Below are 20,460 nucleotides of genomic sequence, written 5' to 3'. Positions count from 1 at the left end.
CTAACTTAACTTCCCTTGTCCAGTCGGCCACTACATTGGGATGTTCGACAGTGACATAGAAAAAGAAGAAATAAGTTCTCACCTCAGCTTGTTGACACCTTCGTCCAGTTTATTTTCATTTGTAGTCATAGTGAGTTGGTTTTTTACATTGTGGTTGGTCTCTTCCATTCATGTTACTCTCAATTTCAATTTCAATTTACATGTATTTTCATATTTCTCATGAAAATAGTACAGACAAAATAAAAATATACAGTAGTCTGTCTCAGCATGAAATCAAAGGTGAGTTTAGAATTGGGCTATGGTACTAGAAATATGATGGGGTCAATACATACCAGCAAGTTTGTTCAGCTGCAACTTATACATGGAGAATAAGCTCATCAGGAGTCACATTCCAATAGGGCTCCTACTGAGAACCAGACTGTGTGACCATGGTAACCGGCAAGCTGCCACGTACAAGAATTCTGAAATCAGGTACAATAATGAAGGACTTGTGGAATGTAACAGGCAGGCTGATCAATACCTGCATTCCTGGTTAGGATCCCTCCGGAGTAGAAGAATAGACAAGGAAAAAAAGCAACAAGTTTACTACCAGGTACCCGGTATGCACTTGCGTGCCGTAGCTGCTAATAAGTTGTTGCTTTAAGGCTGCGTTCACATAGAAGTATACTATTCGGGTATTCGGGCTCGTTTTTCGAGGGCACGCGAATAGCTTGAATCGAACGATAGGATTTCCTCACACCGGTTCACATAGGAGGGCACTATTCGAAAGTACCGAATAGCTGCGAAAAGTATAGCAAAGTGGGAATCGAGCTTGTTCGATTTTCTTGCAGCGTATACCGTCTCTCGTTTATGAAATAATGACACTTTTGGTCTGGATTTGCCCTTTAGCAAAAATAAGCATGTAGACTGACATTCTGATGCAGTTTAGAAATTGTTAATAAGATTTGCTGGGATGTAGGAGGAAGAAATCCTCACTGCATGGGATGGTGAGTTGACGGTGCGGGTGATGCTGTACTCGGTGCCCGAATAGCGAATAGCGAATAGCGAATACTTCTATGTGAACGCGGCCTTAGGCTGCGTTCACATCGAAGTATTCGGTATACGGTATTCGCTATTCGCTATTCGCTATGCGCCGTCAAGTCGACCCAGTACACCATCACCTGCACCATCCGGATTTCTTCCTCGTACACAACCATCCCAGCAATCTTATTAAAAATTTCTAAACTGCATCAGAATGTCAGTCTACATGCTTATTTTTGCTAAAGGGCAAATTGAGACCAAAATCATCATCATTTCATAAACGAGAAATGGTATACGCTGTTCGAAAATCGAACAAGCACGATTCCCACTATACTATTCTATGCTATTCGGCATTTTCGAATAGTGCCCTCTTATGTGAACCGGTGTTGGGAAATCCTGTCGTTCGATTCAAGCTATATTTGTGTGCCCTCGAAAACGAGCACCGTATACCCGAATAGTATACTCCTATGTGAACGCAGCCTAAGACTGTAAAAGTATGTTTGAAAGAAGGTGGTGCGGTGCAGCATGTTGGGAAGTTCATTCCAATAACTAGGCCCATGGTGAACATAATACACAATGGATTTTTATGCCTCCGCCACGAAGTGGTGCCGGAGGCATTATGTTTTCGGGTTGTCCGTCCGTCCGTACGTACGTCCGTACGTACGTCCGTACGTCCGTCCGCTTTCGTTTACGCGATAACTTGAGTAATATTTACTGGAATTTTACCAAACTTGGTCCAAGTATGAAGTATGATGGGGCAACGATTTGATAAGATTTTGGGTGAAATCGGCTAAAGGTCAAAGGTCAAAGGTCAAGGTCAAATCATGAAATTGTATCCGTTTACGCGATAACTCAAGACTGTATGGAGCAAATTTCACCAAACTTTGTTGGAGGATGATGTATGATGGGACAATTACTTGATTAGTTTTTCAGTGAAATCGGACTGAGGTCAAAGGTCAAAGATCAAGGTCAAATCCTAAAATTTATCTGTTTATGTGATAACTCAAAACTGGATGAAGCAGCTTTCACCAAACTTGGTCCAAGGATGATGTATGATGGGACAATTAGTTGAGTAGATTCTAGTGACATTGACAAGAAGTCAAAGGTCAAAAGGTCAAGGTCAAATGCTAAAAATGTTGCTATTTCCCCCATATCTATGCAATGCCCGCAGTTATTTTCTTGAAACTTAGTGTAGACATGTACTACTGCGTAAGGATTCTCCAGAGAGAGTTTCATGTCATAAGGTCAAAGGTCAAAGGTCAAAGGTTAGGTGAAAATGTTGCAATATCACTTTTCTCGCAAATGGTTCAATGTATATTCATGAACATGGTACATATGCATGTACTGACTGGCAGGGATTATCTAGGGAATTTAGGGGTCATGGGTCAATAGTCAGGGGTTCAAAGGTCAAGGTCAACTCCTCAAAATGTTACTACTGTATTTCCCTCATACATGTATACTAGTATATGCAACGATTGCATTATTAGTTTTAAAAGTGTTTAATATATGTACATGTATTACTTGATGGAGATTCTCTTGGAAATTTCCAGCCAGAAGGTCAAAGGTCAAAGGTTAAGGGTCAAAGGTCAGGTTTAAATGAAAAAGAAATATTTTGTACTGTAATTACACTCTTTCTTCATACCTTGAAAATTATGCTCAATGCATAAACTTATAATAAGGTCGGTCAGAAGTCAAGTAAAAATTTTCAATTCCCCAAATATGTGTACCTGCACTCTTTAATAGACAATTATAGCAAACCCAGTTCGTGGAAAGTGAACATTCAAGATATTTCTGACAAACCTGTTATTTCGATATTTTGCCAGTTATGTGAAACTGTCATCACACATTGTCAAGACATTGTACTATACACCTATTGGGAGAATCATGCATTATGGCGGAGGCATCAGTCGCCGTAGCGACATTTCTAGTTTGTTTTGTTTTGTTTTATTGTTTTTTGCGTAAATTGTTTCGGGTACATGGAAGGTGATATGCATCCTTCTGACATGTTGGATATTGGTCCTATTAGTTAATTTAGATATGTTAAGTTTATGTAAATTATGTTTATGACTTGAAGCATGTAGGACTAATGTTTACATAGCTATCCATGTGCAAATTCATAGAGCAAAAATCAACAAAACACTGATGTATACCCGGTACCGGTACCTCCAACTTCATAATAAATGGGATCTGGCTTCTACACTGTGTAGCTATGGAGTAAGTTCCTGTTGGTTTGTGGGGCTGTCTCTGGTGTGCTTTGGATATCCTTTCAGTCCCTTATATGTTTTGCAAAGTCTCCATGGCCATGCCTCAATCTTGTAAGCTGCTCTTTTTTTTAATCTTTACTGTAATTCTTATTTTGACTATTTGTAATCATTTTGATTTATGGTTATTTGTCTTATACTGTATTGCAATCAGTGGAAAACCAATAAATACAAAAAAGATCAACAAAACACCTAACAATGATGTCAGAGCATTAATGTGACCAGAAACTAATTTTTTGTGTAGCTTTGGTTTGTTGTTGTTGTTTTGTGTAGCTTTCCATATTTGTAGTTTACTTTTCAGACATACCCCTAATGAATTATCCACATTTAGTTTTCCACACAACCTAATTCTCTCCACTCACCTCCACACCTACGTCCTCAAACTCTTTTGATCTGTTTCCATTCATGTTCAACTTCACCTTGTGATCACCTGTAGGCCCTACCTTTATTTTCCATCGGTTCCTTCGGTCCTCGGGTGAAACGATACTTTCCTCCTTTCGTTTTTGGTTGATTTGTCTATCTTATGATTTTAATATGTAAATTAACTACCCTGGAAAAAGTAAGTGGGTAGAATTAAGAAAGAGTCTACCACAGGAACTGACCGAGAACAGATCTGCTTTCTTCAGCCCCTACAGCTATAGTGAATATTCAGTTTTGAGAGGACATTGTGTAGTTTTGCGGAGTGACTGAGCATAATGTTGGACACCGAAATGAGTGTTACAATAATGCAACATTTCATGAAGTGTATCTGGATTGACATATGTACAATAATCTCATTTCCTGCGATGCACCTCACCTGGGGCAGAGTTCTCCGTTGATCATCAATTGGCAACTATCTGGTAAACTACATGTATGTTTTACAGGTAGGTCAAGAGGTGAAAATCTAGAAGAAAGCAAACTATCGACTGAAGTAGACCTCTTAACTGAAGTAGGACTGAAGTCAGTGTCGTAATGGTTCCATGACATTTGCTCCTGCAACAATTGTTCACTTGAAATTCTGCATGCTAAACCAAACAAAAATTCTACGAAGGAGCATTACTCTAACCCTACTCCTATCACAATCCTAACCTTGATCCCAAGTCCTTGGAGAAAATGATACACCAGAGCAATTGTTACAAGGTCACAGGAACAAATGTTGTATTACCGTTATAACACACTATAAAATGTGGTGGAATTGAATTCACATTTTATGAATGCACACTATTCACTGATGATGAAGTGTGATGACTCTAAAAAAAAAAAAAAAATGATGTTTTTGTCACATACGTTTTTTTAATCCATAGTACAGCGCTACTTGAGACTTTCTTTTTTATTAAAGATATCAAATTTGTCTACATTGAACATCAGTGTAGATATGCACACACTAGTTGTTCTATGTAAATATGAATTCGGAAAAAAAAAATACTGGTGTGCAATTCACATGAAGTATGCAGTGTTTCAAATCAAATCTCATTTGACACTTGACAAACACATTGATCACGCATAAGAAAAGAATGGGTTGATGGAAGAGTGAAAGAGAGACGGGGAAAGGAAGCGGAAATATTGGCAGTAGGCGATCTATAGACCCAGACGAAGAATCATTAAAAAATACAGAACTTTACAATGCAGTTGTGGAAAGAAAGCTTTGTACACAGATGATACTTGGTAATGTGATAATTAAAAATGAAAGTATTATTTCAAGTCAAATGAGAATGTTCTGTTATTCAAGAAAAAAATAGTGAGGAAATAATAAAGTAATAGATGTTAAAATGACAAAACAAAACAAAACAAAACATACTTTACATGCTCACATTAATATTATTCAACATTTGCTGTGATCTTGCAGTCTTGGAAAGAGCAGTACCGGTACATTGTAATCACGGGCAGGCAGGGCAACAGTCGAAAGGATGCAATGGCCACAAAACAACAGATTCTTTTGTGAAGGAAGATGAGAGCTTATATGCGTGACCTTACGGATGCCTACCAGTGCATGTTGTAATGTTTCTTTTGTGACCCTGCTTGAGAAGGAAGACCATTTGAGAAGCTATTCATCTTTGCTGCTTGTTTAAAAAAAAAAAAAAAAAAAAAAATGTGCATGAATTCAACAGTATGAGTGCAGGACAAGCAAGGATTTGAGAATTTTATAATCAGCCTTGTTTTGTACAAATAAATAAAAATGTAAAAGATTAACACATATAATAGGGATAAGGCATGGAAAAGATTAAGATATGTTTAAGTCCAAGTTTGGTTCAATAGATCATCACAGTATACATAACATAGATACAGTAGAGGGAGAGAGAGAGAGATTTACACTGTATATACAGTACATATATAAAAAGGAAATTACAAAAAAGAAAAAGAACTTGACGGTTGGCCATTATCGTGCAGGTACAGGTGGCAGAGGATTTTTCTCTTGAATTAGGGTATAACCCATGGCAAAAATGGCAATGTCATCAAAACAAAAACAATTCCTTTTTATTTTTGAAAGTACACACAAAAGGTAGGCCCTACAATCATAAACAAGGCCAATCTAGCTAGCACTACATTTCATTACCGGTTTCATGATATCAACCATTAACCAAACCATCCATATCTACAGGTCAAATAACTGACCACTGGATATCAAACAATTTATTAATTTCCACGGTAATGCCCATAAACAGACTCACCCCTTGACTTTTGCTTGTTTGTTTTTATTAAGAAAAAAGGTAACATAAATTGGACAGAAATAACTTTTGAGTAGAACGCAGATCTATACATAAAATCAGCAACAACAACAGCAACAACAAAACATTTAACAGTTAAAATCAAATGCATATAATGACCTTCATGTAGTTCACATCGAATGATCTGCTACATAATTTGATTTCTTGTCTACTGGGGATACGGGTACGGAGTGGCTGGCTGCTCCCTCTGTGCCGTTCGCGCGGGTGCCCCGCGCCGCCCCGTGCCTCGCCGAGAGTGGGCATGGGCATGGCGCTGCTCAGCTCTGCCACAGTGATGCGTGAGCGAGCTGCTGGTGGCGAGACCGGTGCGGTGCGGATACGGCAAAGATGAAATCATGCGAACAAATATCCCACATTTCACCAAACATGTGCAAAATTAAATTCCCTCGAAGATGAAATTAGTTGAAGGAACCCTGAATACACCTTCATACATGATAAAATTGATATTTTTACAGAGATTTACTGACAAAACAACAGCTAAAACTTAGCTGGGCCGAGTTAGCCCACCGCGCGAAATGAACGTGAACCTATGGGGATCGCGAACCGCGATAAAAACGTCTGAAATTTCATTTTTACGTCGTTGTATCCCCCAAAAGTTGGCAAATATTCTTTACAGAAACCACTGACCACAATTCCATGAAAATTACGGTTAGAAAAGACGTCATAAAGACGAAATAAACTCAAAGACAGACGAGCGCTCACGATCACTATCGATACCAACGGGTGGGACAACTCGGCCCACCCTCGACGGGTGGGACGAGATGTCCCGTGGGCCGAGTTAGCCCGACCCCATGCGAATACATCCACACACTCGGACTCGTTTAGTCGTAGTGTCTACATTATGTTGGGAGAAGAAACGGGCGATCCACTCTGTTGCTGTGAATATATAAACAACAATGGCGATAAAAGTCACATTCTCGCAGTTTGTTGTGACTGTGACGACTTGGATGAATCCTGTGAAAGGTGAGGGCACAAATATAACGCTTCCCCTTTCGGAGTATCTATCGGTACCGGTAGTGATCTCTTCACTTTTTTTCTGTCCTCTTGGTCCCATACGTTGTATTGTACGTTAGTGTACGCTGGATATGGCTGCATCTGCATACATGAATATGCCCCCTACCTGTACTTTGACCGACAAGTACCAAGTACACTAGAATCCTATGTCTAATTCCGCGAAAAATTCTCATTTATAGTATATAAATAAGAAGTTTTTCGCCTTAGACATACTTGTCGGTCAAACTTGCAAACCTGCACTCTTGCAGTATAAACTTTGCACTCTTCAGAGCAGGGCAAGCAGGGCAGGCTATTTTTTTTTTTATTTTTTTATTATTATTTTTTTTTTAAAAGTGTATTTAGGCCTACTAACGTTAGTTATTGGTCCTTAGTAGGGCCATATCGTGTTTTCTGTCACTGGTGACATCTTTTAACACGTAGGCCTACCCAAATATCAGCCCGCTTGCACGCTTGCGTGATTTTGAATGAAAGCTAAATAACTGGCTATTCATATTGTCAGTAGATATTCTAATTTCTATTGAGTAAATTTGTTCTGTGCGTGCTAAGCTCTCCTCATACAAGACTCCCAAGACTCTGATCCTGAGGCAAGCGGTGACAGATTTCCAACACGCATTTCCCTATTGGTACACTATCTCCTGGCGGGACGATGAATGCTCAGACACTTCTTTAACTTGTATTTTTAAGTATAGATTCTCATTGGAAACTCATGACTATATGCCATAGCTATAATCATACTATAGCCTATAGGGGGGGTCTAGGTGGTGACAAATTCCACGATCAGTATGGTTGAGGGGTCTAGATATCGTGCACGAAAATTTGTGATGCTCGTATAATAGAAATTGCTATTCCACAATCGTACCTGAATTTCTCAATAAATATCACGAAAATGCAGAAAAATCACCTCCCAGAATCTCCTGATGATACGATGACGGAGTAGTGCACTGTCGCCGTTTGTATGTCGGACTTAATTTTATGCGTTCAATTTCTCGGGGTATGTAAAGGTCGCGCAGCTGCCCTATGTAGTTTCATACGTGAAAGTGTCTGCCCCTCTGCGGCTGTAACGACAACGTGCTTCGGCTTTCGTAGAATATTATAAACGATCGATCGAACAAATTACGAATTCTATCGGCTACGAACGAGACAAGCGAGACGACACGTCTAGGCTACAACATCCTTAAAACAGATTTTAAGCTAAGGTAGGTAAATTACAAGGTAAAAAATGGGAAATTTAGTGAAAAATTTGTTTGAAAAAATTGGAAATTTAGTGAAAAAATTTGTTTGAAAAAATTGGAAATTTAGTGAAAAGTTTGTTTGAAATCAAAATTTCTTACCTGCTTTCTTCTCATGTTTAGCGGTTTTCATGTATGTTTATTCCATGGGCGTATCGGCAAATTTTGCGCTTAGTCCTACGCATAATATTGCTTGCTATACGTAGTTTCGCTATGCGCGACCATTAAGTCCCTGCGCGAGATCTAGTACCCTTACTATATATAGGAAACTCTCGGCAAACTATACTGATCATGGAATTTGTCACCACCTATGGGATTTTGGCTGCAGTTAATACGGGCTGGTGACAAATTACACGATCAGTATATAGATCTAGAGAGTTTACCAAGTCTCCTTACACTAAATAAGTCGTGGATTGTGATCTATATTTATTCATGTTGGATAAGATAACAATTTGACATTCTAAAAGTGGCAGAGTGGTTTTGAAGAGAAGGGAAAAGCTGGGTTGATGGAAAATAAACAGGTTAATTACGATTTATTTAGTTCGGAAGTGGTATGGTGACAAATTTCACAAGCAGCGAGTTTATCGAGAGTCGCGGAATCTGTCACCACCTAAAAGAAATACCACGCTGTAAACACGGGCTGGTGACAAATTCCACGATTAGTTATACTAAATCGTGGAATTTCTCTCTGCCTATGGGATTTGGGTGCCAGTAAACATCCTTGGGCTGGTGACAAATTCCAAGATCAGTAGAGTTTCCTACTGTGATTTGTATATATGTTGGACAGGATAACATTCTGAAAGTGGCAGAGTGGTCTTGAAGAGAAGGGAAAAGTGGGGTTGGTGGAATAAACAGGTTAATTACGATAGGTTTATAATAGTAGGAAAGTGGTGATAAATTCCACGATCAGTATATAGCGAGTTTCCTACTCTGATTCGTTTATGTTGGATAGGAGACATTCTGAAAGTGGCAGAGTGGTCTTGAAGAGAAGGGAAAAGTGGGGTTGATGGAATAAACAGGTTAATTATAATTTATTTAGCATAGGAAAGTGGTGGTGACAAATTCCATGATCAGTATAGAGAGTTTCCTACTCTGATTCATTATGTTGGATAGGAGACATTCTGAAAGTGGCAGAGTGGTCTTGAAGAGAAGGGAAAAATGGGATTGATGGAATAAACAGGTTAATTACGATAGCTTTTATAGTAGGAATTAGTGGTGGTGATAAAATCCCTATCAATGCATCCTATCCAACATGGATAAATCACAACACAATCCACGACTTATTTAGTGTTTGAAGGTCAAGGAATTTCTCTATAATACTGATAGTAGAATTTGTCACCACGTATGGAATATTTTGATGCAAGCTAGGAGCATATGGGCTGATTGTGATCTACGAGTTGTGTTTTATTTTGTGATGTGCACATGGTATAGCAACATTCTAAAAGTGGCAGAGTGATCTTGAAGACTGAGAAGGGAAAAGTGGGGTTGATGGAATAACTGGTTAATTACGATTTATTCACTACGAAAAGTGGTGGTGACAGAAATCACGTAACAGTTGACTTGGAATGAGATCGCGCAACAGTCGATGCCTTGAATACATGCATAATCATGCTTGAGATCGCGCAACGAACGAGCGATTTGAAAGGTTACCAATCGTGGATCGCGCACGATCCGCGACGCGACCCCCACCATACCGATCAACTGTGATTGTGTGAGTCACTTTAATCAGCGCAATACGCGAGCTCTATACTAGCTGTCAAAGGCGAATTTGTCTGGCCGTGGAAGTTTGTCACTGGTGACAAATTTCACGATAATGCCATTAGTAGTTCATCCTTAATACTAAATGTTTCTACTAGTAGGTAGCTTCCTATCAATAATGAAATGATAATCAGAAGTGATTGGGCTGGCATACAATAGACCTAACGACAACCGTTAGACCATGAGGCTAGATCCCCTCTAGAAATTTATCGTAAGGCCTATATAAAATTAGTCTAACCAAGTTAGAATAATATAAGTTCGATCTTAATATAGCTAGATATAGACCCTAGTTCTATAATTTATATATTTTTTTTATAGGCTATAGGCCCTAACATTTAGATCCTATCGCTATATTTTCTAAAGCTAGTAAGTAGTAATGGAAGAGTTCAGTCAGACGAAAGCCTCAATCATCATCGGTCATCATGATTATGCCATGGTTCATGATCGTGTTGATACTGATAACAACTCCACAGAACACAAAGTCAAACTTGTGTTTAAAAAGACTTCTTTGAATCAGAGCTGCTACAATTTGTACCTGCACAGTAACTGCGACCAGCAGATAAAAAATGATAGGATTGAGGTCTCGTACGGCAATGCTGCACACTGGCACTGGTCCGACGGTCCTGGACCAGTAAAAATTAACTTACTGTCGTCATAGTGTCGGACAAGTAGCAGTAACTTTTTCAGGAATGGACCAGTGAAAGATGGAAAAACTGGGCACTTACTGGTTTGACAGACAGACTGGACCAATAGAAAAAAATGGGTTAGTGTGCAACCCTGCATACAGGATGGGTAGTATTGTGGCTAAATTTCAACTTAAAATACTAAGAATTGCATCAATTTGAATACATTAACATACCGATGTATCCAAATTATTGGCAACAGGATGCTTTCTACCCAGAGGATTTTCTTTCAAGGGGGAAGGGAGCATATTATTATAGAATTCAGTTCAATTAATTCAGTTCAATGCAATTGGTTTAGAATTTAAAAAAAAAAAAAGCTATCAGAGAATACATAGATTTAAGGAGTTACATATGAATGGTTTAATATTTAGGTTGCAAGTTTTTGATCACTGGCCACAGAATCACTGAGCATTTTGGCATTTTTTTTTACTCTAATTAAGAAGTGAATTATCAGAGCTGTGAATATTCTGGGAAAGGGAAGTGTATGCTGATATGCACCAGCTAACCTACTCATTGCAAGGTGGTACCCTTCCCCATGTACGAAATTCAACGTTTCATAGAGTGCTCTTTGCAGGGTCCAGTCTTCCCCTCATGGATACATACAAGTAGTCTTGTGCTTGTATGAAACCACCATGAATCCCGCTGGAATTGCACGATGAAAAAAAGGATTGACGCATAGTTCAAGTCAAATATTAAAAGATGAAGCCATGACTGCTTAGTTTGTGGTACATAATAACAATGACAGATTGATATGCCACAAATTTCATCCCTTCTCTTCTCTCATATTTTCTTTTGCGATATAATCATTTTCTTCGTTTTGCATGATTTTTTCCCCTCTCTCACACAGGTTCTTTCAAGGGCAGCCTATTGGCAGTGCAAGGCTCAACAGAGTCACTGAGACAGTCCTTGATCGCATACGCATTCCAACCTTCCTCGGGAAAGGAGCACGCCGAGTTGATGAGCTCATGGATCTGACTGTCATTCCTCCTGCAGTGACCATTCCACTGTGGTTGATGCTGGCATCATTGCACATAGCTATCACCCTTGTGTCTTTCGTCTGGCTGCTGTCAGCGGCAGTACTCTACTACTCGTATGTTCTCAGGCACAAGAAACGGACACAGTTTTTCATGAGCCTCACACTCGTGTCAATCTTCTCCATGTATTACATCTTCTCGACACGCGCTGTGCCTCTCGGCCACGTATCCCCACTGGAGCACGCCGCCTTGACAATCAACCTGTTTCTCTTTTTCGGCGCATTCGCCATGGCGAAGCAAGGACCCGGGTTTGTCAGTTTGCCCAACGCCAGGATCCCCGCCAGGACAGGTAACCGCACAAAACTGGATGAAGATGTGGTAAATAATGGGAGGGTATTGACTGAGTTGGGCTTGGAACTGCACAAGCGGACCAACGGAATTCCTGAGCATCTCTCCGGAGATGAAACCTCGTCGAAAACAGACGAAAGTCTTGCCACCTCGGAAGAGGACGAGGACAGCGAAGAATTCCAAGAAAGACGTGCAAGGATTTCGCAGAACTGGTGCGACCTGTGTGGCCTGGTGAAACCGGCGAGGGCTGGTCACTGTCGTATATGCGAGATCTGTGTTCATAGGTTGGACCACCACTGTGTCTGGTAAAACTTCAAACTTCCCCATGTCTCAATTTCATAACCTGCTGATCTGCACACTATACAACCTGATCATGTAGATAGATATTTTTATTAGATCACAGTGTGAGTCTGTTGCAGGTACACTGTACATAGAGGTGTGTAACATTTGAAGTCCTTTCTTCTCCTTCTTTTTTTTTTATGCATTTCTTTAATTGGCAATGGATAAGAATCTGCAAGGTGAAGCAAATTATTTTTTCATTTTTCAGCTTGCCTCATCTCCTCTTCTATGTCTTCTGTCTATTTTCCATATTTTGCTTTAATGTGCATACATGTAGAAGCTGTAGTTTTTATTTTTGATATGTGGAGTGTAATCGTATTTTACCATTCTTTAGTCAGTTATCAATGTCAGTGTTAATTGTGCCTGCTATGAAGTCGTGGTCTTGGGTGATTCCATTTCAGATTTGGTCGTCTTCAAATGATGATCATATTCTCCCCCCCCCCCCCCCCCCCCCCGTGATCTGCGCTTTACAAGCTCCATTTTTAGTAGATCATTCTTTTCTATCACTTTGTGTATTCTTTGTTGCAAAGTATGCATTGTTTTTCTTGTGATATAATTACTCTTACATACATTTTGTATTATACCTAATATGACTTGTACTGAAAAAAAAACCCAAAACAAACATTTTGCGTGTACTAGTGGATTCTGTTTAAGTTGGCAGTCCTCAGAGTAGCCTTTGTCAGGTTGAGTATGAATCAGCATGAAGATGTCGATATCTTGAGAACGTAGATGTGTATTTCCACTGTCTGAACCCATACTAGGACCAACTAGTGTGCTTAGGAGTTTTTGCATGACAGGACCTGAGGTCATACCCATTGTGATCAGTAGAGCTGTAAATCTTCTCAATGTGAATGTTATTTCACAGGTTAGACTGCTGTATTGGGAGAGACAACCACCGGTCTTTCATTGTTGCTCTTGTGCTCTTTCTTCTTGGAGGCACTTGGGGAGCCGTGAGGGCAGCCTTCATCCTGTATTCGTCCGTGTCTGGTTCAACTCTCCCGACAGCATTAAGCATTATATACACAAAGAAAGGGTAAATTGCTAATTTAAACTGACCTTCATTTTGGTAGAGTCTTAAGTACTTTTGATTGCTTATTTATTTATTTATCCATTTGGTTGAGTCTTGTTTAGCTTTATAGGGACTTACGCTTCAGTACCAAAATCCATAAACTTGTAATAAAGAGAGAGTGTAGAGAAGAAAATATATGTTTTACATGAGAACCACAGTACAGTCAACCTTGACTGTTGAATATATCTGGACATAAGAAATAGTTCAACGTAGAGAAACTTTGACTTATGAGGGATTAAAAATCAACAGAATATAAAGGGAAGAGGACTTGAAAAGACCTCCAACTCAGGCGATTATTCAACTTATGCAAGGTCGACTTAAGCAAGGGTGATACAGTAGCAGTATAAGAACTATGGAGGAAGGAAGCAAAACAATGACAAGAACAGCAAAGGTAGGAAAGAATATTTGCAGAAGGCAGAAGGGCAAAACAAAATAACAAGTTGTTTAACTCGTGGTTCTATTGTTCCTATAGGCTAGTATGTATTTTTGAGTCGATGGAACGAAAGTGCTCATCACTGCTTGATCTTGATTGGACTTGTACGTGTAGTTCCTATGAGATGATTTCCAGATTTTTATGCCTCCGCCAACGAAGTGGCCGGAGGCATTATGTTTTCGGGTCGTCCGTCCGTCCATACGTCCGTACTTCCGTACGTCCGTACTTCCGTACGTCCGTACTTCCGTACGTCCGTACGTCCGTACGTCCGTACGTCCGTACGTCCGTCCGTCCCGTTTTGTTTTTGTCGATATCTCAAGAACCGTGTGGTGGTTTTGCATCAAACTTGGTATGAGGGTATATCCTTGGGGGATGATACTTTGTGTGGATTTTAGGGTCACAGGGTCAAAGGTCAAAGGTCACAGGTTATTTTGTGAAAAAAAAATTTGAAATTTCATGTTTTTCTCCATATCTCGCAAATGGTTCAAGGTATCTTCATGGAACTTAGTATATATGCTTGTACCGATGGGCAGTGATTATCTAGGGAAGTTGGGGGTCATGGGTCAAAGGTCAGGGGTCAAAGGTCAAGGTCAACTCCTCAAAATATAACTACTTTCCTTATATTTATGCAGTGCCTGAAGGATTTTTGTAAAACTTGATGTATGCATGTATAACCCAATATATATTCTGTGGGAAGTTTCTTGCCAAAAGGTCAAAGGTCAAGTGAAAATGCTAAATTGCACTTTTTCCTCCATATCTTAAAAATAACTCAAGGTATTGTCATGAAACTTACATATTTATGCATGTTCTACCTAACAGTGATTCTCTTTGGAACTGTGGGGTCAAAGGTCAAAGGCCAGGTTTCGATAATACTATTTTACCATTTGATACTGAAATTATACTTTTTCTCATTACCTTGAAAATTACTCAATGCATAAACTTGTAAAAGGGTCAAAAGTCAAGTGAAAATCATCAGTTCCCCCAAATACCTGCACTCTTGATGTTTTAATCATTCATCCAATTGAACCTAGTTCTAGGAAAGTGAACATTCAGCACATTTGTGGCAAACCTGTCATTTTAATATTTTGCCAATTGTGTGAAACTGTCATCACACATTGTCAAGACATTGTACTATAGACCTATTAGGAGAACCATGTATTATGGCGGAGGCATACACCAGTCGCCGTAGCGACATTTCTAGTTACATTTGAACTACTAAAAATACTGTGAACATAGTTTCAGATTTTATAGTGACTTGGATGAGGAATAAGAGTGTTTTCAAAATCTATATCAAATTGAAGTGAACAAGGATTATGACATAACAGCTTCACCATAAAATGCATGAGTAGGGGCTCCAAGAAGCAGAGCAAAAGAAGAAGGCATGCATAGATTCTACACAGATGAACTTGTTAAGCAAGCGGTATTGTAATGGAATTACACTGCTACATTTCTGAGATTATGTGAGGCTCCTATGTCATCAACATTGTTCAGTGTAATTTGTTTAAGATTTTTCAGAGTATTGGTTTCCCTACTCAAGGACCACAATTAATTCCACAAATCTATACATGGAGCTATTGATTTATGTACTACATGATGTGAAATTTTGAAAATCGTCCGGAATGCCCCATTAACCCTGCTAGAGGTCTGTCCTGGGGTATTTCATGAAGCATTTTGTCCAACAAAGTTGTCCAACAAATATGCTCTCAGCCAATCAGATGCAAGGATTTCAGTAGCTTGTAACAGTTTGTCAGAAAAATATCCTACCAGAACGCTTCATGAAATGGCCCCCTGAATGTTTCCTTCTTGGTTTCCACCAATGCTCAGGTACTCCATCATCTTTGTCTCTGTCCTCTATGCCACCTGTGCCTGTGTGCCGGTCCTCGCCCTCCTTCTCCAGCAGTGTCATCTCATCACCCACAACTGGACCTACAGGGAGCGGAAGATTGCCCACCGCCGGCCCGGCGGCCGGGAGCAACTGGCGGAGCTGGACCGAGGCTTTGTTGCCAACTGGATGACCTTCCTAGGAGGGTACAGAGGAAGCAAGATATCAACCAGTGGACATGCCGCAACGACGGAGGTCTAAGGGAATGTACCTGGCATATCAGTGGCTGTGAAATTTTAGGATGTCAACAGACTTTTGAACTTCATTTTTTTTTTTTAAGTCCATTATGGCAGAAATGTGTGTTTGCAGTAGTTTGTAGTTTTGTAGTTTTGTGAATGTACTTATGAACTCTTGATTGATTGTTCAAATCACTGTGTGTCACAAGCCAAATTAATTGAGCTCCAAGATGGTTACAATACATGTATTGCTAAAGCCTATTTCATTGGTTCTGTTTTGCATGACAGACTACTCTAAGGGCTGGGACGCTACTATTCTGTGAGCCCATTTATGATTGGCTGATAGTTCAAGGAAACAATATCTATTGAGAAAACAAGCTCCTCTCAGAGACCTGCTCATTTTTTTTATTAGCTCACCTGAGCCAAAGGCTCAAGTGAGCTATTGCGATCGCCTTCGTCCGGCGTGCGTTGTGCGTCGTGCGTCGTGCGTCGTGCGTCGTCCATCGTGCGTAAACTTTTTACATTTTCTTCATCTTCTTGAAAACCCCAAGACCAATTTTCATCAAACTTGGCAGGTAGCATCCCTAGGGGGTTAGGAACTCAATTTGTTAAAATGGGCACCATGCCCCACCCAGGGGGCCCCCAAGGGGGGCCCAAACCCTCCAAAATGAAGGAATCTTTAAAAATCTTCTCTAGAATCAGAAGTGATAGAGCTAAGTTAATACTATGAGTTAGTACATTGATGACTGTAGTTTCAAGTTTGTTCATGGCAGAATCAGGGGTGCCCCCCTTGCAACCCAGGGGAGGGGTCCTAAAAGGGCCTAAATTGTACATTTTCATCTTGTTCTTGAGAACCCCACGACCCATTTTCACCAAACTTGGCAGGTAGCATCCCTAGGGGGATAGGATCTCATTTTGTTAAAATGGGCACCATGCCCCACCCAGGGGGCCCCCAGGGGGGCCCAAACCCTCCAAAATGAAGGAATCTTTAAAAATCTTCTCTAGAATCAGAAGTGATAGAGCTAAGATAATACTATGAGTGAGTACATTAATGACTGTAGTTTCAAGTTTGTTCATAGCAGCTCCAGGGGTGCCCCTCTTGGGGGCAGGGGGGGGGGGGGGGGGGTGGCTGGGAAGGTCCAAATGGGGGCCTGAATTGTACATTTTCATCTTCTTCCTGAAAACCTCATGATGGATTTTTGTCAAACTTGGCAGGTAGCATCCCTAGGGGGTCAGGATGTCAATTTATCAAAGTGGGCACCATGCCCCACCCAGTGGGCCCCAGGGGGCCCCAATCCCCCCAAATTAAGGAATCTTAAAAAGTTTGGGCCCTTATTGTACATTTTCATCTTCTACTTGAGATTGCCTGGTCAAATTTTAGTAGAGCTGTGAATAATTTAGATTAGTGACTGCGTGAAAGGTGAACTTGCGATACTCTGGTGAGCGCTAGACCCACGGGTCTCTTGTTTTATATGCAGACTGAGTTGTTTGTGTAGAGATCTGCCAAAGACTTTGTGTGTGGAGAACCTGTAGGCTGCATGAATCTATATTTGTGGGGCTGTTATGAGAGTCGACACGTGCAAGAAAAAGAACACACATGAGAGTGATTTTCTATGTGTATGAATGTCAGTGAATACAGTTTACTCCCATTATAACAAACACGGTAATAACGAAATTCCGGTTAAAATGAAATAAAAATCAAGACCACAACATTATCCACTCTATGTTTCTTATTTGTTCGGTTATAGCGGAATTTCAATGTAATGAAAGAAAACTGCTGGTCCCGAGGACTCCGTTATAACAGGAGTCCTCCGTTTTAACAGGAGTTCAGTGTACATGTATAATGAAATACTTGTATAAATTGAAAACATTCAGGATAGAAATTTTAACATTTTTATATTCTCTAAAGAGGGATAATTCTGGTAATCTCGGCCTTGCAAGTATGCAGAGAGTCTAGTGATAGATTGGGTAGATACTTCACATTGACAGTGAACAGTGTAGTACTGCGGTTACTCCTGTTCACCGAAATACTGTAGGGGTGTTAGTGGTCTCTAGCTAGGGCCAGCAGGATAGGGTGTGAGGAGCAATAGGGTAAGCCTCCTGCCTGAAGCTGCACAGTCACAAAGCTGAAATATTTATGCTTGACTATTTCTCATCTTTACATAGTTGACCACCATTCTGAAACTTCAGCACAATAGGGTTTTATCGTAGAGAAAATGACTACAGTGATAGTTCAATTCTCTTTCTGTTAGGAGAAAAAAAAGTTGAAGTCTTTCATACTCGGTTGGAATAGAGAGTGTGAAGGCCGACTATTTTTATGACAATTTTACACCAAGTTTGTCTTTCTATTATAAATTGGCAATATTGTAGATAAAAATAATCTAATTCACACGTCGATAACATAAGACAAGTAATACTTTCATCCTTAGTCGATATAAGTGTACTTTGTCTATCTGCAGGCAAACATTTTTTCAATAGAACATGAAATTATGTGAGAATAGTTGAAATGGATGTTGTATCTGCCACACACTTTTGTTAGTAAAATTAAAAGTGATAATGTTATTAATAAAAAAATGACATCGTATGATATCTGAATAAATTCTCTACAAAATTTGTACAGATATTTTTCGTGATATTAGAACATGTTTTGTGAAGGAATGTGGAAATATAAAGAAATAAGTCAGCGTAGATAACTGTGGGGCATAAGAGGGTGTCCAGCTTGAACTACACTGTATAAGGGCTCCTTCACCCAGGTCAACAGCAGAGAGTGTGGACAACTACTAAATTGGACGCCATGTCGTTACTCAGCATATTACGCGTTAGAGGGTTAGCATGTACGCTCATTATTATGTAATAATGAAAGCAAGCCAAATAAGGGATAGTGAACAATGGGCACTGCGTGTGAGTGCACTTTGGTAACGACATGGCCCCATGAAGATCACAGGACCAGTTTTGACCAATCACAGGCTTCAAAACTCATAAACTGAAAACCGAGTTGGCCAGACTCTCTTTATATTATACGGCACTGGGTCATTACATAAATTAAAGTTTATACTACAATGTATAAGCATTACAATGATATGATGACATGGTGTATTCATGTCAATAAGAAACATCGGAAATGATCATCAACAAAAATAGTCTGCTCACTGCAAAGTGCCCTGACATTCGGGCCTTGCCTATGTAACAGATAGGCTTAGAGTTTCTGAGGACTGAGTGATAATCTGTGACTAATTCTTGCCTTACAAATCCTATCTTGAGAAGGACTGGACTTTCGAGTTGAACGGTCTGTTTTAGAGCAAATTTTGTGATCTTGAAGTTCTTTCATGTATAGATCAAGGGAAAAAAGTGTCAAATTGTAGCATGATTTCATGGTATATGCACTGTATACAAAAAGTATGCTAATATCGCCTTACAGTACTTGGTCAAAGTGATGTGAAAATTGGGAGTTCTTGCCAAACAGAAGCACTTTTTTTCCACCCTGCCTTGAAGTGGCAAGTTGGCTAAAGTAGTGCAATTACTTCACATTCACAGGATTTTTAATTTATGTCTTTCATATACATGTATTGAACTGCCATTTTAAGAAATCTGTTGTTAAAAAAAGCTTTCAGTACATTAAAGAAATGAACAATCCAGACATAATGGATGTTGACTGAAAGAAATGTGTCCATGTATTATTTGAGTTTTCAGTTTGTGTTCAAGCCTTACCAAGTTGTACAGATACACGGCTGTGCTAGTGATTGTACTACAGCTAAGCTTTCTGGGATGATAATCATTTTGCTCGTCTGTCTGTGGAGTTTACCAGTCTCCCCAACAATCTTACATAAATAGATAATATAAATGCATTGCGAGTATGATCTCTTATCTGAAACAACTGCTAGTAATATTATGCATAACTCGGACCAAAATATTATGACTAAGTACAGGTACGCTGTAGAAGTTGGATGGCTGGACATCATCAAATTTGAAAAAGAAAAAATAATATGCAAAATCCGCTGACGTGGTTGTCATTAAATGGTTACAATGCATCTAAACCAGCAATATTGGACATAGTTTAATCATAATGTAACACAAAAAATTATGTCCGCAATAAAGCTTTGGAAAGTCACCGAAAGTGGCTGAAATTGATAAACAGGTGCAAAAGAGTGGCAATGTTGGACATAGACACAAAAAAAAATTATGTCGGCAATAAAGTTTTGGGAAAGTCACCAAAAGTGGCTGAAATTGAAACAGGTGAATAAGAGTGGCAAATGAAAATGGCGATGTGGGAAGGGGCGCATATGCCCCCCCCCCCCCCATCCTGCTCATAAGGTTAAAGAAAATAATGTTTGGCACTGGACAGAATGACAACAAGGCCTGCAACAGTACAGTATGTCCCCCCCCCCCCCCCAAAAAAAAAAAAAATACAATCAGATATGATTCAATTGTCTAAATGCTACTTCAGGGTCTTAAAATGTAACATTTTAGCTCTATTTTGCTGAAAACCCCATTCGATTTGGTTAAGCGGTCACAGAGAAATGTGGATTGTTGTAAAGCATGTCATGAGTCTGATTCTTCCAAGTTTAGCAC

General features: G+C 39.7%; 1 protein-coding gene across 1 annotated transcript; it reads left to right on the top strand.

Moving 5' to 3' along the window:
• Positions 1–6,827: 6,827 nt before the first annotated feature.
• LOC140229614 (palmitoyltransferase ZDHHC23-like) lies at positions 6,828–16,020 on the top strand. Its single transcript, XM_072309861.1, has 4 exons — positions 6,828–6,949; positions 11,518–12,297; positions 13,197–13,364; positions 15,658–16,020. Exons 1-4 carry the CDS (start codon positions 6,828–6,830, stop codon positions 15,914–15,916), a joined length of 1,329 nt encoding a protein of 442 aa, XP_072165962.1. The 3' UTR covers positions 15,917–16,020.
• The last annotated feature ends 4,440 nt before the right edge of the window (positions 16,021–20,460 follow it).

Source organism: Diadema setosum, chromosome 6, assembly GCF_964275005.1.
Source record: "Diadema setosum chromosome 6, eeDiaSeto1, whole genome shotgun sequence".
Taxonomy (NCBI): domain Eukaryota; kingdom Metazoa; phylum Echinodermata; class Echinoidea; order Diadematoida; family Diadematidae; genus Diadema; species Diadema setosum.
This window is presented reverse-complemented; position numbering and strand designations above follow the sequence as displayed.